Source organism: Pleurodeles waltl, chromosome 2_1 (genome assembly GCF_031143425.1).
Source record: "Pleurodeles waltl isolate 20211129_DDA chromosome 2_1, aPleWal1.hap1.20221129, whole genome shotgun sequence".
Classification (NCBI taxonomy): domain Eukaryota; kingdom Metazoa; phylum Chordata; class Amphibia; order Caudata; family Salamandridae; genus Pleurodeles; species Pleurodeles waltl.
In genome coordinates, this window is record NC_090438.1 from 729008738 (window position 1) to 729029484 (window position 20747).

General features: G+C 45.8%; 1 protein-coding gene across 1 annotated transcript in view; it reads left to right on the forward strand.

The window, feature by feature from the left end:
* Positions 1 to 20747, forward strand: part of SSR1 (signal sequence receptor subunit 1) — a 112593-nt gene that overhangs the window by 68459 nt on the left and 23387 nt on the right. The window contains exon 6 of the mRNA XM_069217298.1: positions 15226 to 15304. Within this exon, the coding sequence (XP_069073399.1) occupies positions 15226 to 15304 (79 nt within the window). The remainder of the gene's footprint in view (positions 1 to 15225; positions 15305 to 20747) is intronic.

Below are 20747 nucleotides of genomic sequence, written 5' to 3' on the forward strand. Positions count from 1 at the left end.
TGCTCCCCTTCGGCCTTGAAAGGACACACCCCCACCACACACAGAAGATGCCTGTGCTCCATGGCAAATGAAGTCCGAGAGCATTATGCCTTGACCTGATGCCACTATAATCAAGGCCATGCAACACCAAAGGGCACCTTCAGCTCTTCTGAGAATCTTTCTGGTTAATAGCTACAAACCGAAGTTGAGATGACATTGGAACTACTTCAGCACCTCGGCCTGCTTTTGAAGCTGAAAAACACCTCGACCCTGAGGGCACAAATAGTGGACTTTGCTACAGCCAGATCCTGAACACGCTGATTTACATTGACTAGGCTGGTCATATTGTTACAGAACACCAAGCTGTAAAACAAACACCAGTTTTTAGGATTCCAGTGTTTAAGGCCTTTTTGTAACGTCTTTCTTATTCATGGGATACAAATGTTATCTTTGCCTTTGAATTGGATATGGTCTACCCTTTAGACCCGTGCATTCTTTTAGTCTCTAGGAGTTATCATGGAAATGACTTCTTTGCACATGTACAGAGTTGCAGGCACTTGAAACTAGTTATTCTTATTTGCTAATACATAAAGACGGTAGTAGTAAATGCATACCTAAAATACTTTCCAGAGGTTGAGTTTTCATTTCAAATGAAGTACTCAGATCGATTTCGCCACTCACCTTTTACTAATCAACCAAATATGATCACACGTCCTTGACTCACCTAGGTTGGGCCTCTTTCCCAGTGCAATGTAGAGTTCAACGAGACTCCGTGAAGTTAATTCTTAAACATCGTGAGTAATATTTTAGAAAAATATAAATTGGGATGAAGAACAGAGCTGGTGACTATGTGATAATGAGTCCTTAATCTCAATAATAGCTAATGCAATAATTTGTGAGTCCTGTCAAGATAAATGAAGTGCATTAATTTTCTAATTGTAAATAAAGTTGCTCCAATGTTTCTGGACGAAAAAGAAACCAGTACAGCCAACATGTGTTTCGCCTCCTGATGGTGTGCAGACCTGTGTTTTGTTTTTTTTTGTTTGTTTTTTCAAGGCTGGATACAATGCGTAAATAAAGAGCTAGGATCAACAATTGTCCCCAGTGAACAAAAGAGAAAAATTAGTGGATATAAAGAGAGGCGCTGTAAGGAAATGCCTCCTTGGCATGGTTGCCCCCTGACTTTTTGCCTTTGCTGATGCTATGTTTACAATTGAAAGTGTGCTGAGGCCTGCTAACCAGGCCCCAGCACCAGTGTTCTTTCCCTAACCTGTACTTTTGTATCCACAATTGGCAGACCCTGGCATCCAGATAAGTCCCTTGTAACTGGTACTGCTAGTACCAAGGGCCCTGATGCCAAGGAAGGTCTCTAAGGGCTGCAGCATGTCTTATGCCACCCTGGAGACCTCTCACTCAGCACAGACACACTGCTTGCCAGCTTGTGTGTGCTAGTGAGGACAAAACGAGTAAGTCGACATGGCACTCCCCTCAGGGTGCCATGCCAGCCTCTCACTGCCTATGCAGTATAGGTAAGACACCCCTCTAGCAGGCCTTGCAGCCCTAAGGCAGGGTGCACTATACCATAGGTGAGGGCACCAGTGCATGAGCATGGTACCCCTACAGTGTCTAAACAAAACCTTAGACATTGTAAGTGCAGGGTAGCCATAAGAGTATATGGTCTGGGAGTCTGTCAAACACGAACTCCACAGCACCATAATGGCTACACTGAAAACTGGGAAGTTTGGTATCAAACTTCTCAGCACAATAAATGCACACTGATGCCAGTGTACATTTTATTGTAAAATACACCACAGAGGGCACCTTAGAGGTGCCCCCTGAAACTTAACCGACTATCTGTGTAGGCTGACTAGTTTTAGCAGCCTGCCACAAACCGAGACATGTTGCTGGCCCCATGGGGAGAGTGCCTTTGTCACTCTGAGGCCAGTAACAAAGCCTGCACTGGGTGGAGATGCTAACACCTCCCCCAGGCAGGAGTTGTCACACCTGGCGGTGAGCCTCAAAGGCTCACCTCCTTTGTGCCAACCCAGCGGGACACTCCAGCTAGTGGAGTTGCCCGCCCCCTCCGGCCAGGCCCCACTTTTGGCGGCAAGGCCGGAGAAAATAATGAGAAAAACAAGGAGGAGTCACTGGCCAGTCAGGACAGCCCCTAAGGTGTCCTGAGCTGAGGTGACTCTAACTTTTAGAAATCCTCCATCTTGCAGATGGAGGATTCCCCCAATAGGGTTAGGATTGTGACCCCCTCCCCTTGGGAGGAGGCACAAAGAGGGTGTACCCACCCTCAGGGCTAGTAGCCATTGGCTACTAACCCCCCAGACCTAAACACGCCCTTAAATTTAGTATTTAAGGGCTACCCTGAACCCTAGAAAATTAGATTCCTGCAACTACAAGAAGAAGGACTGCCTAGCTGAAAAACCCCTGCAGAGGAAGACCCGAAGACGACAACTGCCTTGGCTCCAGAAACTCACCGGCCTGTCTCCTGCCTTCCAAAGATCCTGCTCCAGCGACGCCTTCCGAAGGGACCAGTGACCTCGACATCCTCTGAGGACTGCCCCTGCTTCGAAAAGACAAGAAACTCCCGAGGACAGCGGACCTGCTCCAAGAAAAGCTGCAACTTTGTTTCCAGCAGCTTTAAAGAACCCTGCAAGCTCCCCGCAAGAAGCGTGAGACTTGCAACACTGCACCCGGCGACCCCGACTCGGCTGGTGGCGATCCAACACCTCAGGAGGGACCCCAGGACTACTCTGATACTGTGAGTACCAAAACCTGTCCCCCCTGAGCCCCCACAGCGCCGCCTGCAGAGGGAATCCCGAGGCTTCCCCTGACCGCGACTCTTTGAATCCTAAGTCCCGACACCTGGGAGAGACCCTGCACCCGCAGCCCCCAGGACCTGAAGGACCGGACTTTCACTGGAGGAGTGACCCCCAGGAGTCCCTCTCCCTTGACCAAGTGGAGGTTTCCCCGAGGAACCCCCCCCCCTTGCCTGCCTGCAGCGCTGAAGAGATCCCGAGATCTCTCATTGACTTCCATTACAAACCCGACGCTTGTTTCTACACTGCACCCGGCCGCCCCCGCGCTGCTGAGGGTGAAATTTCTGTGTGGGCTTGTGTCCCCCCCGGTGCCCTACAAAACCCCCCTGGTCTGTCCTCCGAAGACGCGGGTACTTACCTGCAAGCAGACCGGAACCGGGGCACCCCCTTCTCTCCATTCTAGCCTATGTGTTTTGGGCACCACTTTGAACTCTGCACCTGACCGGCCCTGAGCTGCTGGTGTGGTGACTTTGGGGTTGCTCTGAACCCCCAACGGTGGGCTACCTTGGACCAAGAACTAAGCCCTGTAAGTGTCTTACTTACCTGGTTAACCTAACAAATACTTACCTCCCCTAGGAACTGTGAAAATTGCACTAAGTGTCCACTTTTAAAACAGCTAGTTGTGAATAACTTGAAAAGTATACATGCAATTTTTATGATTTGAAGTTCCTAAAGTACTTACCTGCAATACCTTTCGAATGAGATATTACATGTAGAATTTGAACCTGTGGTTCTTAAAATAAACTAAGAAAAGATATTTTTCTATATAAAAACCTATTGGCTGGAGTTGTCTCTGAGTGTGTGTACCTCATTTATTGTCTATGTGTATGTACAACAAATGCTTAACACTACTCCTTGGATAAGCCTACTGCTCGACCACACTACCACAAAATAGAGCATTAGTATTATCTATTTTTACCACTGTTTTACCTCTAAGGGGAACCCTTGGACTCTGTGCATGCTATTCCTTACTTTGAAATAGCACATACAGAGCCAACTTCCTACAGGCGCATTGCAAATTCCATACGCTAAAAACAACCTGTTAATGTGATAATCAAGACATGATAATTGACACATGAGGGGCAGAATAAATTTTATAATCCGAAGCCACACGAAGTTATTCACATTTCCATAAATAGCAATACGGAACTATAGCAACATTGACATTAGGAAACATCAAACAAGAAGTTAAATAAAATCGCCAGGAATAAATAATATAACGCCGTTATAGTTTCCACAATGCAGCAAAGACCATGTAGATTGATCGTGTATCAAGAACAACCAGAAGAATCAAGCATGGGGTTCAACAAAGTCAATACAATGTCAAAAATTTTTAGTTCCCACAATGTAGCTAAAGATACCAAGCGTTGGCAAAGCCAACAGGTCTCGCCTTTTGATTTGCCAGTGCAGCCCTATTAGCTTTGGCAATGCTTTCAGATGAGTTTATATTTACATTTCAGTTAGCAGAGAAGAGATACCATTAGTCATCATAATGCCTGTAGTTGTCTCCTTCCACATACCAAATGTTGGCTGCTTGTATTGCAATTGACAGTTCGTTTAAACATGTGTTTTTGAGTTTATATGGCTGGTGCCACGGATGTTGCTGTCCCTTGTGTTTTTATTTTTCTCTCTTTTAAATAATCATCTTACCTCTGGATGAAGAGGGTAGAGTAAGATGAGTTATACCATGAGAAACAGTTGCACACTCCGCGCTCAGAAGTCATGCATAGGGTTTATTTAACTCAACTTCCTAGAAAATAATGAAAAGCTGTAATTGCTTTCAATCCGTTGCGAAGACACACATTAGTAACACTTCATTCTGTTGGATATTAACCTTGTGAGGGTTGAAGCGCTTGTACTAAACACTCTACACTGTGTAGCTGTTAGGGGAAAAAAAACATTTGCCTAGGTCTGCTACAATGGAATCAACGAGAACAGCCCTTCAACACACCTATTACCTTCACGTGCGCAGCCCCAATAAATCTGTTGCTTTAGTACGTTGCCATCAATAGCCACTCTGGAGCTGTAAATGCCTCAATCAAATAATTGCTCAGTGATTCCAATACCACCTTCCCCAGGTGCTGTGAAACAAGAGCCATTCATATGCAAATTGGAAGTATTGGGTTCGACGTCTTTTTTTTTTTTTTTTTATTTGGATTAAAAACACCAGTCAAGCGTCGTTCTGTCCAACACCCGTCTCATGATTACAGAGCCAGCGTCTATCTATGATAATTTCACTTCATTAGCGTTTTTATTTCTCCACACCACCTCTTGTAATTGAGCTGTAGGATAAGAATAAACCGTGGCAGACACAGAGGCTGCTTCGTGTGCAGTCTTTCAAATGCACTGTTTTCCACTGTATTGTATTTTATTTATTTACATGACGTAACTACTACCTCAATCACAGCGAGCGGGCAGAGGGAGACTAATTGTATTAAATGAATCTGTACTTAGGCAATGCTCCCACACGGTGACGAGGAAGTGACGGCAAGCTCGACCTCAAAAGGGACACATTTTATACAAACAGGTTGAATGAAGGTCATGTAGATGGTCCAGTTAAGCATCCAAGAGTCGTCCTAGTAAAATCATTCACAGCGTACATAATAGAACCAAGCAAAAAGGCGTTGAGGGTAGTAATCAAATAGAGATAGCAATAGAAATCGATTGGGTATGCCATTTTGCACAAAGTACGATTTAAGACTATCATATAGTGCAGGTTCTTAAAGGTAGTGCACCGCAGCATAAAAACACCAGCTCAAAATAGTCGCCTGTGCTTAATTACCTGTATTACGAAAAAGGGGTATGAGCAAAAAGAAGAAAAGCGGGAAGGAGGAGGCAAAAGCAATTGCCCAGGAGCCTATAAGTCTCTGTGTTGATACTCTAAGTGCCCTAGTACAACCAAAAATAAACTAGGCCCAAAGGACACCATGAGCATGCATTCAATGAATAAATGGTAAGGTACTGTGATAATGGTTATCCGGTCTTTTGGCACAAAGGTCACACCACAAGAAAGAGGTCAAAGTAAATCATCAGGTTACTGCACTCCTGGACTGCTAAAATCGTTGAAAAAAAAGAAAATGAAAAAATGTATATGTGAGGGCAGGCGGGAAGAAATGGTGTATTGGAAATATAGAAAAAAAAGGGGGGGGTTGGAGACCTGGCCTTATCAGCTGTAACGTTCTGCGCATCAGGGGCCTAACAGGGCAGCTCTGCAAACATTAAGCATGCAAAGAAGTTATCTGCTTTCTGGTCTGCCGATGACCTCCTCTGACATTTTTTTATTAACCAACTCACCTCAATACCCCAGGGAAGAGTAATACACACCCCCTCCCCGAGCAAGCAGCATGGGCGTGCCCATGACAGACACAACATTCCTCCTTAAACCAAACAAAACATAACCACAAAAAGAGAGAGAGAGAGAATACCCCATCATATTAGAACAACATACAACTGACATCTAGTCCACCACAAATCTTTGCAGTCTCATCTAACTGGGTGGTCGAGGACGTAGTTTGTATCGCTCAGTTCCTTGTCTCTGAGGCAGTGAATCCATTGGCAGGAACTCAGACGCCTCCTAAGCTAACTCTCCAACTGGTTCAGAATTCGGCACTTCCGAATCCCTCAGACCAGATGGCGGTGAGTTAGTGACAGTGACATTCACCAAAGGACCCAGAGATGGGGAACCGTTGTTGGAATATACAGTGGATCATTCTGTCAACCTCAAGCGAACTGGCCAACTGGGACTCATTTTCTGTTGCCACCTCATGATCCAGCACACGAAACAACTTGAAAAACAATATGTTCCTTGTGATGGTCTCCTCATCCTTGGTAGCTGTCACCAGGGAGCCCTTACATGCACTCACCACCGAGGGATCTTTTTCAAAAGGCAGCATAGATTTACTCCAACCCCGCCTGGTGTTTTTTTTTTTTTTTTTTTTTTTGTGTGTGTGTGTACAAGAACATAGTCCTCAATACGGAGTTCTCTCTTCCTCACTCTCCGTTTCCATGATAATTTATCATTCTTGTCTTTTCTCTTTGACAGCGCCTCTCTCTGTCATGTACTTTGGAAGGATCATTCACTTGAGGGATGGTATCTCTTACCAGCAGATTCACTCCAGTGGTGGCATGAGGAATGAGTTTGTATTCACGTAAAAAGCACATATGGCACAGTCAACACTTTTACTACATGCAACAGCAATTCTTAACACCTTAAGGGTCCTCATGAAACGTTCTGCTTCACCATTCGCCTGGGGCCACCGAGGATTGATCTTCTTGTGAATGATGCCCCGCGACTTCAAATATTTAGCGAACTCCTGGCTGGAGAATGGTGGCCCATTGCCAGTTCGAATTTCATGCAATAGCCCATGAGTGGCCTTGACTTTCTCCAAACGGGGAATGGTTTGAGAGGCCGTGGTAGACTCCAAGACTTCAATTTCTGGATATTTAGAGAAATCATCAATAATTACCAGCATTTGACTATTATCTGGCAAACTCACAAAATCTGCACTGGCTCTAAACCATGGTACAGGATGGGTCATCTCTGTGATTATAGGGGGAGGATTCTCTGCTAGGCCAACAGCTTGACACATGGAGCATTGGCGCACTGTTTTTTCGACCTAGTCATCTAGTCCTGGAGACCACACTTTGCTTCTTAACCTCAACTTTTTGACTATCCCTTGGTGTGAGGAGTGTGCTAACTCTACTACATGACTCTGCAAAGCGGCAGGAATCACAAGTCTTGGACCCCTCAGCAAACATCCTTCAGGAGACACAGCCAAGTCATGCCTGGCTTTGTGCAATGAGGACAGCGTCATCTGGTCCGCCACAGTTCTACGAGTTGCATGCTGATGAACATTATGCCTCTTTCCAGAACTCACTCGTGACCTCACCAGCTGAAGGCATTCATCACTATCTGTGGCCATTTTGATTTCATCCATTGAAATAGGCAGTGGTCGCGATCTTTCTACCACCAACCGTACATATTCCTCCACTTCGTCAGCATCGGCAATCTCAATTGTAGTGGCAGGCCGGGCATGTCAAGACAGATAATCTGCCAGAGCCAGGTCTGTAGACTACCCTGAAACGATAATCCTGCAATTTTAAAATCTACTTCTCTATTCGTGGTGGAGGTTTGGAAGCAGATCCATTTAAAAAGTGGGGTGAGGGGCATATGGTCCGTGTGGACGGTGAATCACTGACCATACAGATAGCGGTAAAAATCCCGGCAGCCCCAGTGCACCGCAATGGCCTCCTGTTCAATTTGAGACTAGCGCTGCTCAGTCTGTCAACGCACAGCTGGCATATGCCACAGGAGCCCACTCATCATCCAATTGCTTCTGTGATAAAACTGCACCCAAACCAGTGGGGCTGGCATCAACCAATAATTCGGAATCTTTATGGGGATCAAAATAAACCAACGTAGTGTTTTCTGATAAAGCCATCTTGGTGGCTTGGAAAGATGCCTCTTGCTCAGACGCCCATTCCCATACAACGTTGGATTTTATCAGGTCTCGGAGGGGAGCCATCAAAGCTGTTAAATTCTTAATGAACCGTCCACAGTAATTGATCATGCCCAAATAACTGCAAACACCAGAAACGTTGGTGGGGGGCTGATGCTGATTGAATGTCCTTGACTTTGGTAGGGTCAGGCATGAGTCCCTCCCTCACCAGAGAAAACTATGTCCAAAAAACACCACTTCTGTCTGTAAAAATGCACACTTGTCTTGATGCAGGGTAATACCGCTTTCTTGAAGTCGTTTAAAAGTTGCTCTCAGACGATGAAGGTGTGATTCTACAGTAGAGGCATCCACCAAGATGTCATTGCTGACATTGATAACTCTTGGCAGTCCAGCAAGCACCCCACGAAGAACATCCTGGAACACCTCAGCAGCACTGGAGACCCCAAAACTTGGACATTTAAACATTTGCAGGCCAATGTGGGTGGAAAGTTGTGATGACTCTGGATTCAGGTTCAAGCAGTAGCTGGTGATTCTCAGCACGCAGATCCATTTTCGAAAACCACTTGAACCAGCTACCTCTGCAACAATGTCATCTACAGTAGGTGTTAAGTGACGTTCTCTTTTGATGGCAACATTTGGCAAATTAATGTCGACACAGATCCTCACTTCCCCGGGCTGTTTAGGTTTATGAGCAATCCTAATCTGTAATACCCAGGGTGTGGGACCTTCCACCTTTTCAATTATGTCCGCTTGCTCATGCTTCCTGAGTTCTGCCTCCACCTTTGGCCACAGATGGAATGACACTCGACAATGCTTTAAAGCAACTGGCTGTACTGATTTGTCAATATGCGGTCTCTTAAAGACCTAATCCCTTAAAATTGTTCAAAATCGGCCAGAAGACAATCAACCATTCCAAGGTGCACACTGAAGGCAAAAAAGATGAGTTTGTTGCTCAGCCGTTGTGTAGCTCAGCAACATTTCAGACCCAGCCCTGGTCACAAATATTTTGGTGTGCATCGAAATCTCTTCATGAGAAATGTCTGTGATTAAAAACTCCTGGCGTTGGTAACAGTTGAAATGACCCAAACACATACACCTGAGTGGATGTTAGTCGCAAGTGGGGCTTTACAGGAAGGGTTTTGACTACTGATTGGGCCAAAATGCTAATAGATGCCCCAATGTCAAACAAAGCAGGAACCCTATGACCTGCAAGAAAGATGGTGCACTGTGGTATTCATTTCCGAGGGCACCCTCCAGGCTGTAGGACATGTACAACATCAACAGTTCTTTCCTCCTCCTCGTCATCCTGATTGTGTTCCCCCTGACATTGGCTGTTGGACCAGATTATTTGCTTTGGGTTTTTGCAATTTCTGACTTGCAGACTGTAAGGAAATGCCTCCTTGGCATGGTTACCCCCTGACTTTTTGCCTTTGCTGATACTATGTTTTGAATTGAAAGTGTGCTGAGGTCTGCTAACCAGGCCCCAGCACCAGTGTTCTTTCCCTAACCTGTACTTTTGATTCCACAATTGGCACACCCTGGCATCCAGATAAGTCCCTTGTAAGTGGTACCCCTGGTACCAAGGGCCCTGATGCCAAGGAAGGTCTCTAAGGGCTGCAGCATGTCTTATGCCACCCTGGAGACCCCTCACTCAGCACAGACACACTGCTTGCCAGCTTGTGTGTGCTGGTGAGAACAAAACGAGTAAGTAGACATGGCACTCCCCTCAGGGTGCCATGCCAGCCTCTCACTGCCTATGCAGGTATAGATAAGTCACCCCTCTAGTAGGCCTTACAGCCCTAAGGCAGGGTGTACTATACCATAGGCGAGGGCACCAGTGCATGAGCACTGTGCCCCTACAGTGCCTAAGCAATACCTTAGACATTGTAAGTGCAGGGTAGCCATAAGAGTATATGGTCTGGGAGTCTGTTTTACACGAACTCCACAGCGCCATAATGCCTACACTGAAAACTGGGAAGTTTGGTATCAAACTTCTCAGCACAATAAATGCACACTGATGCCAGTGTACATTTTATTGTAAAATACACCCCAGAGGGCACCTTAGAGGTGCCCCCAGAAACCTTAACCGACTATCTGTGTAGGCTGACTGGTTCCAGCAGCCTGCCACAACCGAGACATGTTGCTGGCCCCATGGGGAGAGTGCCTTTGTCACTCTGAGGCCAGTAACAAAGCCTGCACTGGGGGGAGATGCTAACACCTCCCCCAGGCAGGAGCTGTCACACCTGGCGGTGAGCCTCAAAGGCTCACCCCTTTGTGCCAGCACCGCAGGACACTCCAACTAGTGGAGTTGCCCGCCCCCTCCGGCCACGGCCCCCACTTTTGGCGGCAAGGCCGGAGAAAATAATGAGAATAACAAGGAGTCGTCACTGGCCAGTCAGGACAGCCCCTAAGGTGTCCTGAGCTGAAGTGACTCTAACTTTTAGAAATCCTCCATCTTGCAGATGGAGGATTCCCCCAATAGGATTAGGGATGTGACCCCCTCCCCTTGGGAGGAGGCACAAAGAGGGTGTACCCACCCTCAGGGCTAGTAGCCATTGGCTACTAACCCCCCAGACCTAAACACGCCCTTAAATTTAGTATTTAAGGGCTTCCCTGAACCTAAGAATTTAGATTCCTGAAACCTACAAGAAGAAGAAGACTGCTGAGCTGAAAAACCCCTGCAGAGGAAGAACAGAAGACACCAACTGCTTTGGCCCCGGTCCTACCGGCCTGTCTCCTGCCTTCCAAAGAACCCTGCTCCAGCGACGCTTTCCAAAGGACCAGCGACCTCTGAATCCTCAGAGGACTGCCCTGCTTCAAGCAAAACAAGGAACTCCCGAGGACAGCGGCCCTGCTCCAAAAGAACTGCAACTTTGTTTCAAGGAGCAGACTTAAAGACCCCTGCAACTCCCCGCAAGAAGCGTGAGACTTGCAACACTGCACCCGGCGACCCCGACTCGACTAGTGGAGAACCAACACCTCAGGGAGGACCCTCCGGCGACTCCGAGACGTGAGTAACCAAAGTTGTCCCCCCTGAGCCCCCACAGCGACGCCTGCAGAGGGAATCCCGAGGCTCCCCCTGACCGCGACTGCCTGAACTCCATTTCCCGACGGCTGGAGAAGACTCTGCACCCGCAGCCCCCAGCACCGAAAGGAACGGAACTCCTGTGCAGGAGTGACCCCCAGGCCCTCTCCCCTGCCCAGGTGGTGGCTACCCCGAGGAGCCCCCCCCTTGCCTGCCTGCAACGCTGAAGAGATCCCTTGATCTCTCATTGATTTACATTGAAAACCCGACGCTTGTTTCTACACTGCACCCGGCCGCCCCAGTGCCGCTGAGGGTGTACTTTTTGTGTGAACTTGTGTTTCTCCCCCCCCCCCCCCCCCCCCCCCAGTGCCCTACAAAACCCCCCTGGTCTGCCCTCCGAAGACGCGGGTACTTACCTGCTGGCAGACCGGAACCGGGGCACCCCCTTCTCTCCATTGAAGCCTATGCGTTTTGGGCACCTCTTCGACCTCTGCACCTGACCGGCCCTGAGCTGCTGGTGTGGTAACTTTGGGGTTGCTCTGAACCCCCAACGGTAGGCTACCTTGGACCCAAACCTGAGACTTGTAAGTGATTTACTTACCTGACAAAACTAACAAAAACTTACCTCCCCCAGGAACTGTGAAAATTGTACTGTCCACTTTTAAAACAGCTTATTGTGTTTTATGTAAAAAGTATACATGCTAATGTAATGATTCAAAGTTCCTAGAGTACTTACCTGCAATACCTTTCAAAAGAGCTATTACATGTAGAATTTGAACCTGTGGTTCTTAAAATAAACTAAGAAAATATATTTTTCTATAACAAAACCTATTGGCTGGATTTGTCTCTGAGTGTGTGTTCCTCATTTATTGCCTGTGTGTATGTACAACAAATGCTTAACACTACTCCTTTGATAAGCCTACTGCTCGACCACACTACCACAAAATAGAGCATTAGTATTATCTCTTTTTGCCACTATCTTACCTCTAAGGGGAACCCTTGGACTCTGTGCATACTATTCCTTACTTTGAAATGGTGCATACAGAGCCAACTTCCTACACAGACGAACTGCACACTTTGGCAAAATGATTCACTTTATTGCAGTTTGAACACTTCTTGCCTTGACCAGGGTAAGGACCTTGATGAGGGAATGGCCCGCCACATAGATGGCATGTCCGTGAGTTTGTGGAAGCCTTTGGCCGAGTTTTTTCTTTTTGTCCATGGCTGACGTAGTGACTGCATTCCCAGGTTCTACCTTGATCTGAGTCTGCAGAGCAGATTCCATATGGGATGCACAGACCTTTGACAGCTGTTTGGAACAGCCCATCGTGAGAATGTTCTCCATAGACATGCCAGGTACCTGTAGAATGTTTTCTTGCAGCTTGACAGAGGTACAGTCTTGTATAAATTGTGCTCGGATTTCATCATCCACATCTGGCAAAGTGCAGGTGCATGCAAGTTCTTTTAGCCTAGCATAGAATGTGTAAACTGACTTTTTGGGGAGTTGTCTGGCTTGCCTTAATAAGAATCTTTCATAGTCCTGATTTACTAAAGCTTCTAAATGAGCCGATGGAGCCCTTTTTAGTGACTGGCAGGTGGAAGGTGGGCCTTCCTCCGCTACAGACTTACCCAATTTATGAATCTCTGCACCCCCTAGATGTAAGAGCATGGGGTGGCTTCTCTCATTGTCCAGCGCCACTGCCGCAAAATAAGTTTCCAGCCTATCCACCCATTCTCAGCGACACTCGGCTCAAGAGCAGTGATGGATGACATAGCGCTGTTACACTGCAAAACATTAGCTAATAAAGTACAAAATCTGTGTACTGTGCATTTGTGTTGTGTGTGATATTGAAATAGCCCAACTGCCCCTTCCTGGTAATCGGTAGGAGACAACACACATTTCAGAACTGTCACTGAGTCTCCCTTTGTACTTCCTGCAGTGATTACTTTAAATTCTTCTTGTTTAAAGTGGTTTTTTTCACTGTTTGTATTTCTTCTTGTTTTTTTTTTTTTTCTATTCTTCTTTTTTTATTTATTTGAACCCCAAACTGGTAGAAATGTTTGCCCTTCCAAGTGACTTGTTTGGGCTAGCAAAGCATCATTAGCAACTTGCTGGTGCCTAGGGCAGCTTTCCTCCACCGACGGAGAATCACAATGCTCCTCACCTCGCCAGCATCGTTGCCCTTGCAGCCCAGGGGCGAAGGCCGTAATGTTGCATACGTGCTCCAATGCACGACGGGCTCACCTTGCACCGCGGCACACATCAGCAGCAGCACGCTGATCAGAAGACTACGTTGCTCTCAGTAAACAGCGACCGGGCCAGACTGCCAACAGGAGTCAACACGGGCAGGCCACCCAATGAAAGCAACCACCCCAGGCTAGAGGCAGCACACTACTGTAACTACCAGCTACCGGGACAGATAGATAGATAGATAGATAGATAGATAGATAGATAGATAGATAGATAGATAGATAGATAGATAGATAGGCAGGCATGGCAATGGGCAGCACAACGTGCGGCACACACGCGAAGGGTAGCGCCACCACCTTCTTTGCCAATTTGTAACGTTCTGTGCATCAGGGGACCTAACAAGGCAGCGCTGCAAACTTTAAGCACACAGAGATGTTAACTGCTTTCTGGTCTGCCGAGGGACCACCTCTGACCTTTTTATTAACTCCTGTTCAAGTCACCGGCTAAACCAACTCACCGCAAAACCCCAGGGCAGAGTAGTACACCTCCCTGAGCGTGTGTCATGGGCATGCCCATGACGAACACAACAACAGCATCCAGGTTCAGCTGTACCTTAGTGTCAGTAACGCTGCTCCGGGTGGGTCCTTCAAAACCTCTGCGGTCTAGCAACCGCAGTACCATATGTGCCGCAATTTTAGCACTTATATGTGTGCCGGAGCGGTCATAATCCGGAAATAATGTGAGATATTCATATCGGCATAGATCTGGAGGTCGCCATCTTTTAGTTGCAATGTAACATGAATGATCTAAAGGGAGCAAACTGAATACTCAGATTGCGGTAATAAAATAAACGTAAAAGCTGAAAGTGGGAAAAAAACACATACAAGGCGGGTAGAAAAAAATATAAATAAAAGTCACGTGTAGGTGTTTGGGCTATGCATGCTGCATATAATGACAGTGATCAATCCATATGTCGATGTTGACAGATAATCATTCAAACAACGCTGTCAGAGCCTATGAAAATTCTTTGTTGTATCATTCAGTTCAGGATAAAATAAGATATAAAATATGAGGCAGACAGAACTATGGTTGAATAGTGGTATGGTGCTGTCTGCTAAACCACATAAATAGTTACTTATTGAGATTAAGGACTCATTAGACGGACATTACAGGGACTTTCAACCCCTTAAGTTTGTCATACTAGTAATATTTTAGACGCTACATTTTATGAGAGTACTTCCTTGTGAATCAGCAACAGAACTCTGCAAACCAGTGACTGCAGGTATTAGTGTTTTTTATGTGCTTATCCATGTTTAAGAGGTGGTGCACTTATTGCCTAAGAATGTTAATGAACTCCTCACTGCCTGCAAGTAATATATAGAGTTGTAGGTGGCTAGCTCCTGAAGCATAGGTTGTTTTCCACAGACTGGTCCCAAGTGACATCTAATAGACAACATGAACAAAGCTAGATTAGTCTGTGATGTTATCCATTGACAGCCAAATGCAGTTTTATTGTTTGTGTGCCTATTGCCACCCCCAACCCTCTCCTCCCCTTAAAAAAAAAAAAAAAAATTGATTGATTGTTTGCTCATATTAGCTAAAGGGAGTTGTGGGAAAACAAATTGCAACATGAGCTTCCCTCCCTCAGTTGCCTGATTCTTAATGTAGCCACGTTGATGTGTTTTGTTTTTTCAGTCCTGAATGAAGAATGCTACATATAATACATATCTTTTGTCTTAAAAGGATCTTTTTGTACGTGTTCCTTGGAGGTCTTGGTTTACTTGTTGTTGTCGGCTTGCACCAGCTTATGGAGTCAAGGAAGGTAAGTGTTGTAATTTAAAAAAAAAAAAAAAATTGAGAAGAAAGGAGCAAAGTTATGGCACACACAGCTTCTTTGTGTGTGTACTCAGTTGGCCTACTCCCCCACGTTCCCAACAGATTGAGGACTGCTTGCACTAACGAGCACAAACTGGTAAAAACTTCTCCAAAAACATTGTCACTATAAAATCTTGCACTCAACTTGCAGCAGTGTCCCTTGCGCAGGAGCTCCATTCCTATGTGAGTGTCATCAACCTCTACACATTAACCAGGTTCGTCCTGTCAGTCCAGATATAGAAATTGACTTCTGGTGCTTTCCATTTTTTAGTTCTGGCCTAAATACCTCTTTACCTGGGTTGATAGTCTCATGTCTTCCCACCCCCAAAAAATATGCAAAAGTATCCATCAATACTCTTTTTGAAATTGGCCTGTTCAGACTTTACTCAAGTAAGGCTCCCTCCCACTGTAGCACAAAATATAGGTCAGTGGACCAGCCAACTTCACCTATTGAACACCTTCACTTTGAGTGACTGTACTTTTCCCCCGCTCACATATTCATACATCTAAAATTAGTTCCCCAAGAACAAAACTTTTTAGACACTTGTACTCCCCAGTATATGTATACTATGATGTCCGTTATTTCCATACTGCTCAAGAAATTGTAAGCTGATTAATCACTATAAACTAGCTTTGGTATATTTATCCTTTAGAAAAACAAGCAGAAGGCCTTAGACTACCTAGTATACAATGCAAATACTCACAAGTCAGCTTTCCATCTCCGTTGCAGTCTTCTGTGAGGACCTCTATTGATAGTCTAGCACAACTACAGTTTCCAGCCTCTGTTGGTAGTAAACTGCAGCACATTTTCCATCTATATTTTTTCTTCTCTTCAAGGACGTCTCTTGGTGGTATAGTCCATCAGATTTTCCATCTACATTATATTACTTTTCTGTGACGGATGTTTGTTGGTTTTATAGTGTAACATGTATGCTTACAACTACGGTTCCCCAGGAATAAAACTTATTAGACACTTCAAAATAAAATAGAGTGTATATGCAAATTTGTAGGTTGAAACCACACCTCTCACCTGTGCCAATTCACACACCTTTGTTCAGCATGAATCTCTCTAGACTCACGAGCCACATGCTGTGCTGAAATGTTCTGCTTTCTAGTGTTTGGAGCTGGAATTTATTTTTAAGTAGGGGGGTTGTAGTTGATTTGGTATTGTATCCCTTCCTGATGATGTCAAATGTATGCCCTGCAAGCTCTATTTCCTGGAAGCCATCTTCAGATGCTTTTTTCTGCCATTAGGTCTGGATGCTGTGGAGGGGAGTAGCTCATAGACAGACAGAGGGAGGGCTTTTTTGTTGTTGTGGAGAATCGAAGAACAACCGAATAAATAAATACATTTTAAAAACATGACACTGAAGAGCTATTCTCCCCCCCCCCCCCCCCCCCCCCCCACCTCCCACGGCCGCTCCCCCCTCCAAAGCTCTTGCGTTTTTTTCAACTCTAGGGAACTTGTAGCTGAAGAATGCAGGTAGGGTATGGGGCACACACCATTCAGGTTCTGCCTTAAGTGTCACCACAAGTTCACACAGTAGGACAGCCAACCAGTGTGCAACTTGTGCCTGCCCAAGGACTACACAATGAAAGGATACAACGCCTGCACAGAGTTCCAACCTGAAACCCTCATAGGGAGAGAGAAATAGAGGAGGGCACACTATGCATGGCAGCGGCCCAGAAACAGACTCCTTGGCCAGAGGAGAAATAAAGTGACAAAGTGCAGTAATGACGTAGCTGCAAGATTCCGACGCTGAGATAAAAAGGTGCTGAAGAACCCGTCCTCAAAAGATCCCTAGAGACAGAGATCGAAGGTACAGGGTAATTCGAGCACATAGCCAAAGTGGTCTGATTCCAAAGCCAAGAGGCCCACTTCAAGCTCAACGGTAGCAGAACCCACACAAAGGCCCGGAGAACCTCTGGGATCCAAAAAGAAGGTTACTGCAGGAGGCAAACCCTCTGAATCTGCCTCAGGCCTGTAAGGGGATCGAGCGCACGGGAGGGCGGAAGTCCTCTTGCAAGGGGCACTCTGCACCAAAAAAGTGTACCGATGGTCGACGTTAAAGGAAGAAAATAAAAAGCACTCAACAAAGCAGAGAGGCACCTGGAGGCCGAAATGGAGGCCTCAATCAGAAGAAAGGAGTTTGATAAATCATTAAAGTGATAGAGTATCTGCCCCGGCCTCTGAAGGAAACACCAGACATAGTCAAAGCTGAAGACTCGAAGCTAGCAATCCTGGCCACACCAGGGCTGGAAGAAGAGCAGGAAGAAGCCCTCAGATCTGAGGAGTCATTTGATGAAATCCCTCTAGGAGGAGAGGCTGTTCGAGGCAGGTACCTTGGAAGACTGGTAGGACTTCACTGCCGATTAACCAGAGGAAGGGATGTACACATACCGTTTAAGGCCCCCTTTGCCAGACGGCATATCCATATTAAACACAGTAGTGAAACACCGATGGTGTCAAAAAATTGAGGCAGAACAAGGAGAATCTTGCTCCTACTGGAGACCTTACTGCCATCACAATGGAGCCAGCACATCCCAATGCTGCCAAGCCTGCTGGACCAGGGAAGGGAGTCTGCCAGCAACCATGGATGTTGAAGGTAGTTCCTCCATAGGCACTCAACACCGAACATTGCTGTTTATTCTATTCGTCTCCATGACACACGTGTGCCATCTCGCCACCAGCATCAGTGTGCCCACCACCCAGTCGAGAGCAATGTAGGTCTACATGGTGGCCAGGAAAATGGAGTGCTAAGCTGCGTTCCAGTGGAGAAGCTCTAACTCAAATACACTTCTGACGGGTATTCCCACCAGTAGTAAGAAGAGATGGAGAGTCTCCTACAGTGCCTCCCAGAGCAATACCAAAAGAGAGGGAAGACCCTTGTCCAGGAGGGAAAGACCGCAACACCTTTTTAGAATTCAGCCCTGAACCCTGCAGATACAGCCTGCACGCAGCTGTCCGCCATCACAATGCTCAGAAGGCACACCGGGCTAGGGATAACTGGATTTAAGCAGGAGGTGCAAGCAGCTGTGGTAAATATGCCCTTTACGGTAGAGTCCTTCTTTGGATCAGCATTAGACTAGCCACTTCAGCGAATGAAGGACAATGACATAGCCAAATCCATGGGTGGCCTGCTATTCAGGAGACAACTCAGGGGAGTATTCACCCAATGAAGGAGAATTGGCAAACAAGGAGGTTCACTGCCATCTTCCTCTCCTACATCCTGCACACCAATACAGTGGACAACCAAGGCAGACCGTTTGAGGAAGGGCACATGCAATAGGTGCAGCACGAAGAGGCTTTGTCCACACCAGCAAGTGGGACTGACCATTAGGGGACTGACTGAGGCTTCCTCAGAGAATGGGACAACATCATCTCTGATAAAAGGATACCCAATATTATCCGAGATTTTAATTGCATAGAACTATCCCCCACCCCATCCCGTGTAGGATGCATCTGTGGTAATTTACACTGTTTGAGGTGGTTGTTTTGAAATGTCTTGTTGTCTGTTTCACCATACCACTTGCCTCTGTTTCTCCAACTGCAGATTAGAGTCTAACATTTTCGGCAACCAGTTCTTTGTCTCTTTCATCATGGTAGCTAAGGTGTTGCCAGTGACTAAGGCAACCGCAGCAAGGTGGTAAGTTCAGACAATACAGAGATATAGCCAGTGCAGGTGTATCATTAGGATAAATGCCAAAGGTTGCACCCCACCAGGAAAAAAAGGGCAACACCGACCTTCACAGCTAATGTTTCAGTCAGTGACATCCGCATGGCTTCCACGTGGTCCTCAGGACACAACTTTATTAAACATTATTGTGTAGACATCCAAATAAACATGGAGGCACAGGTGGTACATAGAGTAGTCAAACACCTGTTTGAAAATATGAACTCGTCCTCCTGCGTCCCTAAATGCACAGCTTGTGAATCCAGAAAGATTCATACTGCAGTACTAAATAGTTTCTTACCTGGTGGAGGAGGTTTGCAGTTGAAGACTTTATGGTTTCACGGAACCCTCCCATCTCCGCAAGAAAACTATTGTGGATATTTTCAACAGGGAGGAGACCCTAAAAAAATATGATAGAAGCTACAAACATATGGTTGCTGGAGAAAAAAAAATCTGAAGATAGCAACCACTCAATGGAGCTTCCGGGGACATACGTTTGACATCACCAGGGAGGAACAAAGCACCAAATGGTCATTGACAACGCCCATTTAAAAACGGTAAACAATTAATTCTGGGCCCAACCACTAGGTGGCGAAATAATGCACTGTATATGAATTCAGAAAGTCTTCAAACTGCAAAACTATCCCTACAGGTAAGTAACAATTTAGTTTCCCATTTTGTATATTTAGAAACATGTACTCCTTATCTATAGGCGAGTGTGCAACTGTTTCCCTACCACTCAAGACATTTATTGTAAGTAATGTTAACTCCTCACTATCAACCAGCTTTTGTACATTTATCCTTTAGAAAAACAAGCACACGAAATTAGAGTATCAAGAGTGTATTTGCAAATGTCTTGGTTGAAGCCATACCCCACCCACCCCCAGAAATGTGACTGATAAATAGTTCCACACAGGTTTTACTTTATATATTTGTTCTCACCTTTGCACTTCTTTCCAATTTGCTGGTGTTGCTGTTACATCTATTCATTGATGATTGTCATCCCTGGATCTTTGTGCAGTTGCAATTATTTATTAGGGTGTACATCCTGATTCCCTAAAAGAAAGGCAAGGTTTAATGGTGGAAGCTGGTTTGTGGCAAGTGTTTGTTGTACTTGTTTGAGGAAAACATGGGCGAGATGCGAAGCACTGCTGTATGTATTTCCTCAAGGTGTCAGATAGTTGTGTGTCTTTTGCATAGCTCATGCTTCCAGAGCGTTGGACACCCGATATGGGCTAGGACACTATTGTAGCCTTCAGTGAGGACCTCTGTTGGTAGTATAGTGCACCTGCGCCTTTTCATCTCTTCTCCATTACGTTCTCCTGTGTTGACATCTCTTGGCTGTATAATGTAATTTCAGGTTTCAGGCAATTGTATCCTCCTCAGAGGCCATCTGTCAGCTGTATTGTAAAACCGCATCATTCCCTGTCTTATCTTGTTTGCACTCATGAGGCTTTGGGTAAAAGGCGGACCAGCCTTTTACATCCTTAGGCGATGTGGAGACTACTGGCTCCTAGTCCACAGATGACAATCACACACTTTTCCAGTGCAAAACAAAAAAAATGTTTTGTATATGCAATCCACAAATAAGATGAAGATCCCTGTTTGTGAAGATAGTCTGCTTTCTTGATGGATACATGTGCTTGTGGATTCCTCACGTTTTGAATATTCCAATGTGCCAGCATTCCACAGAATGTTTCTTCATAGCTGTCCATG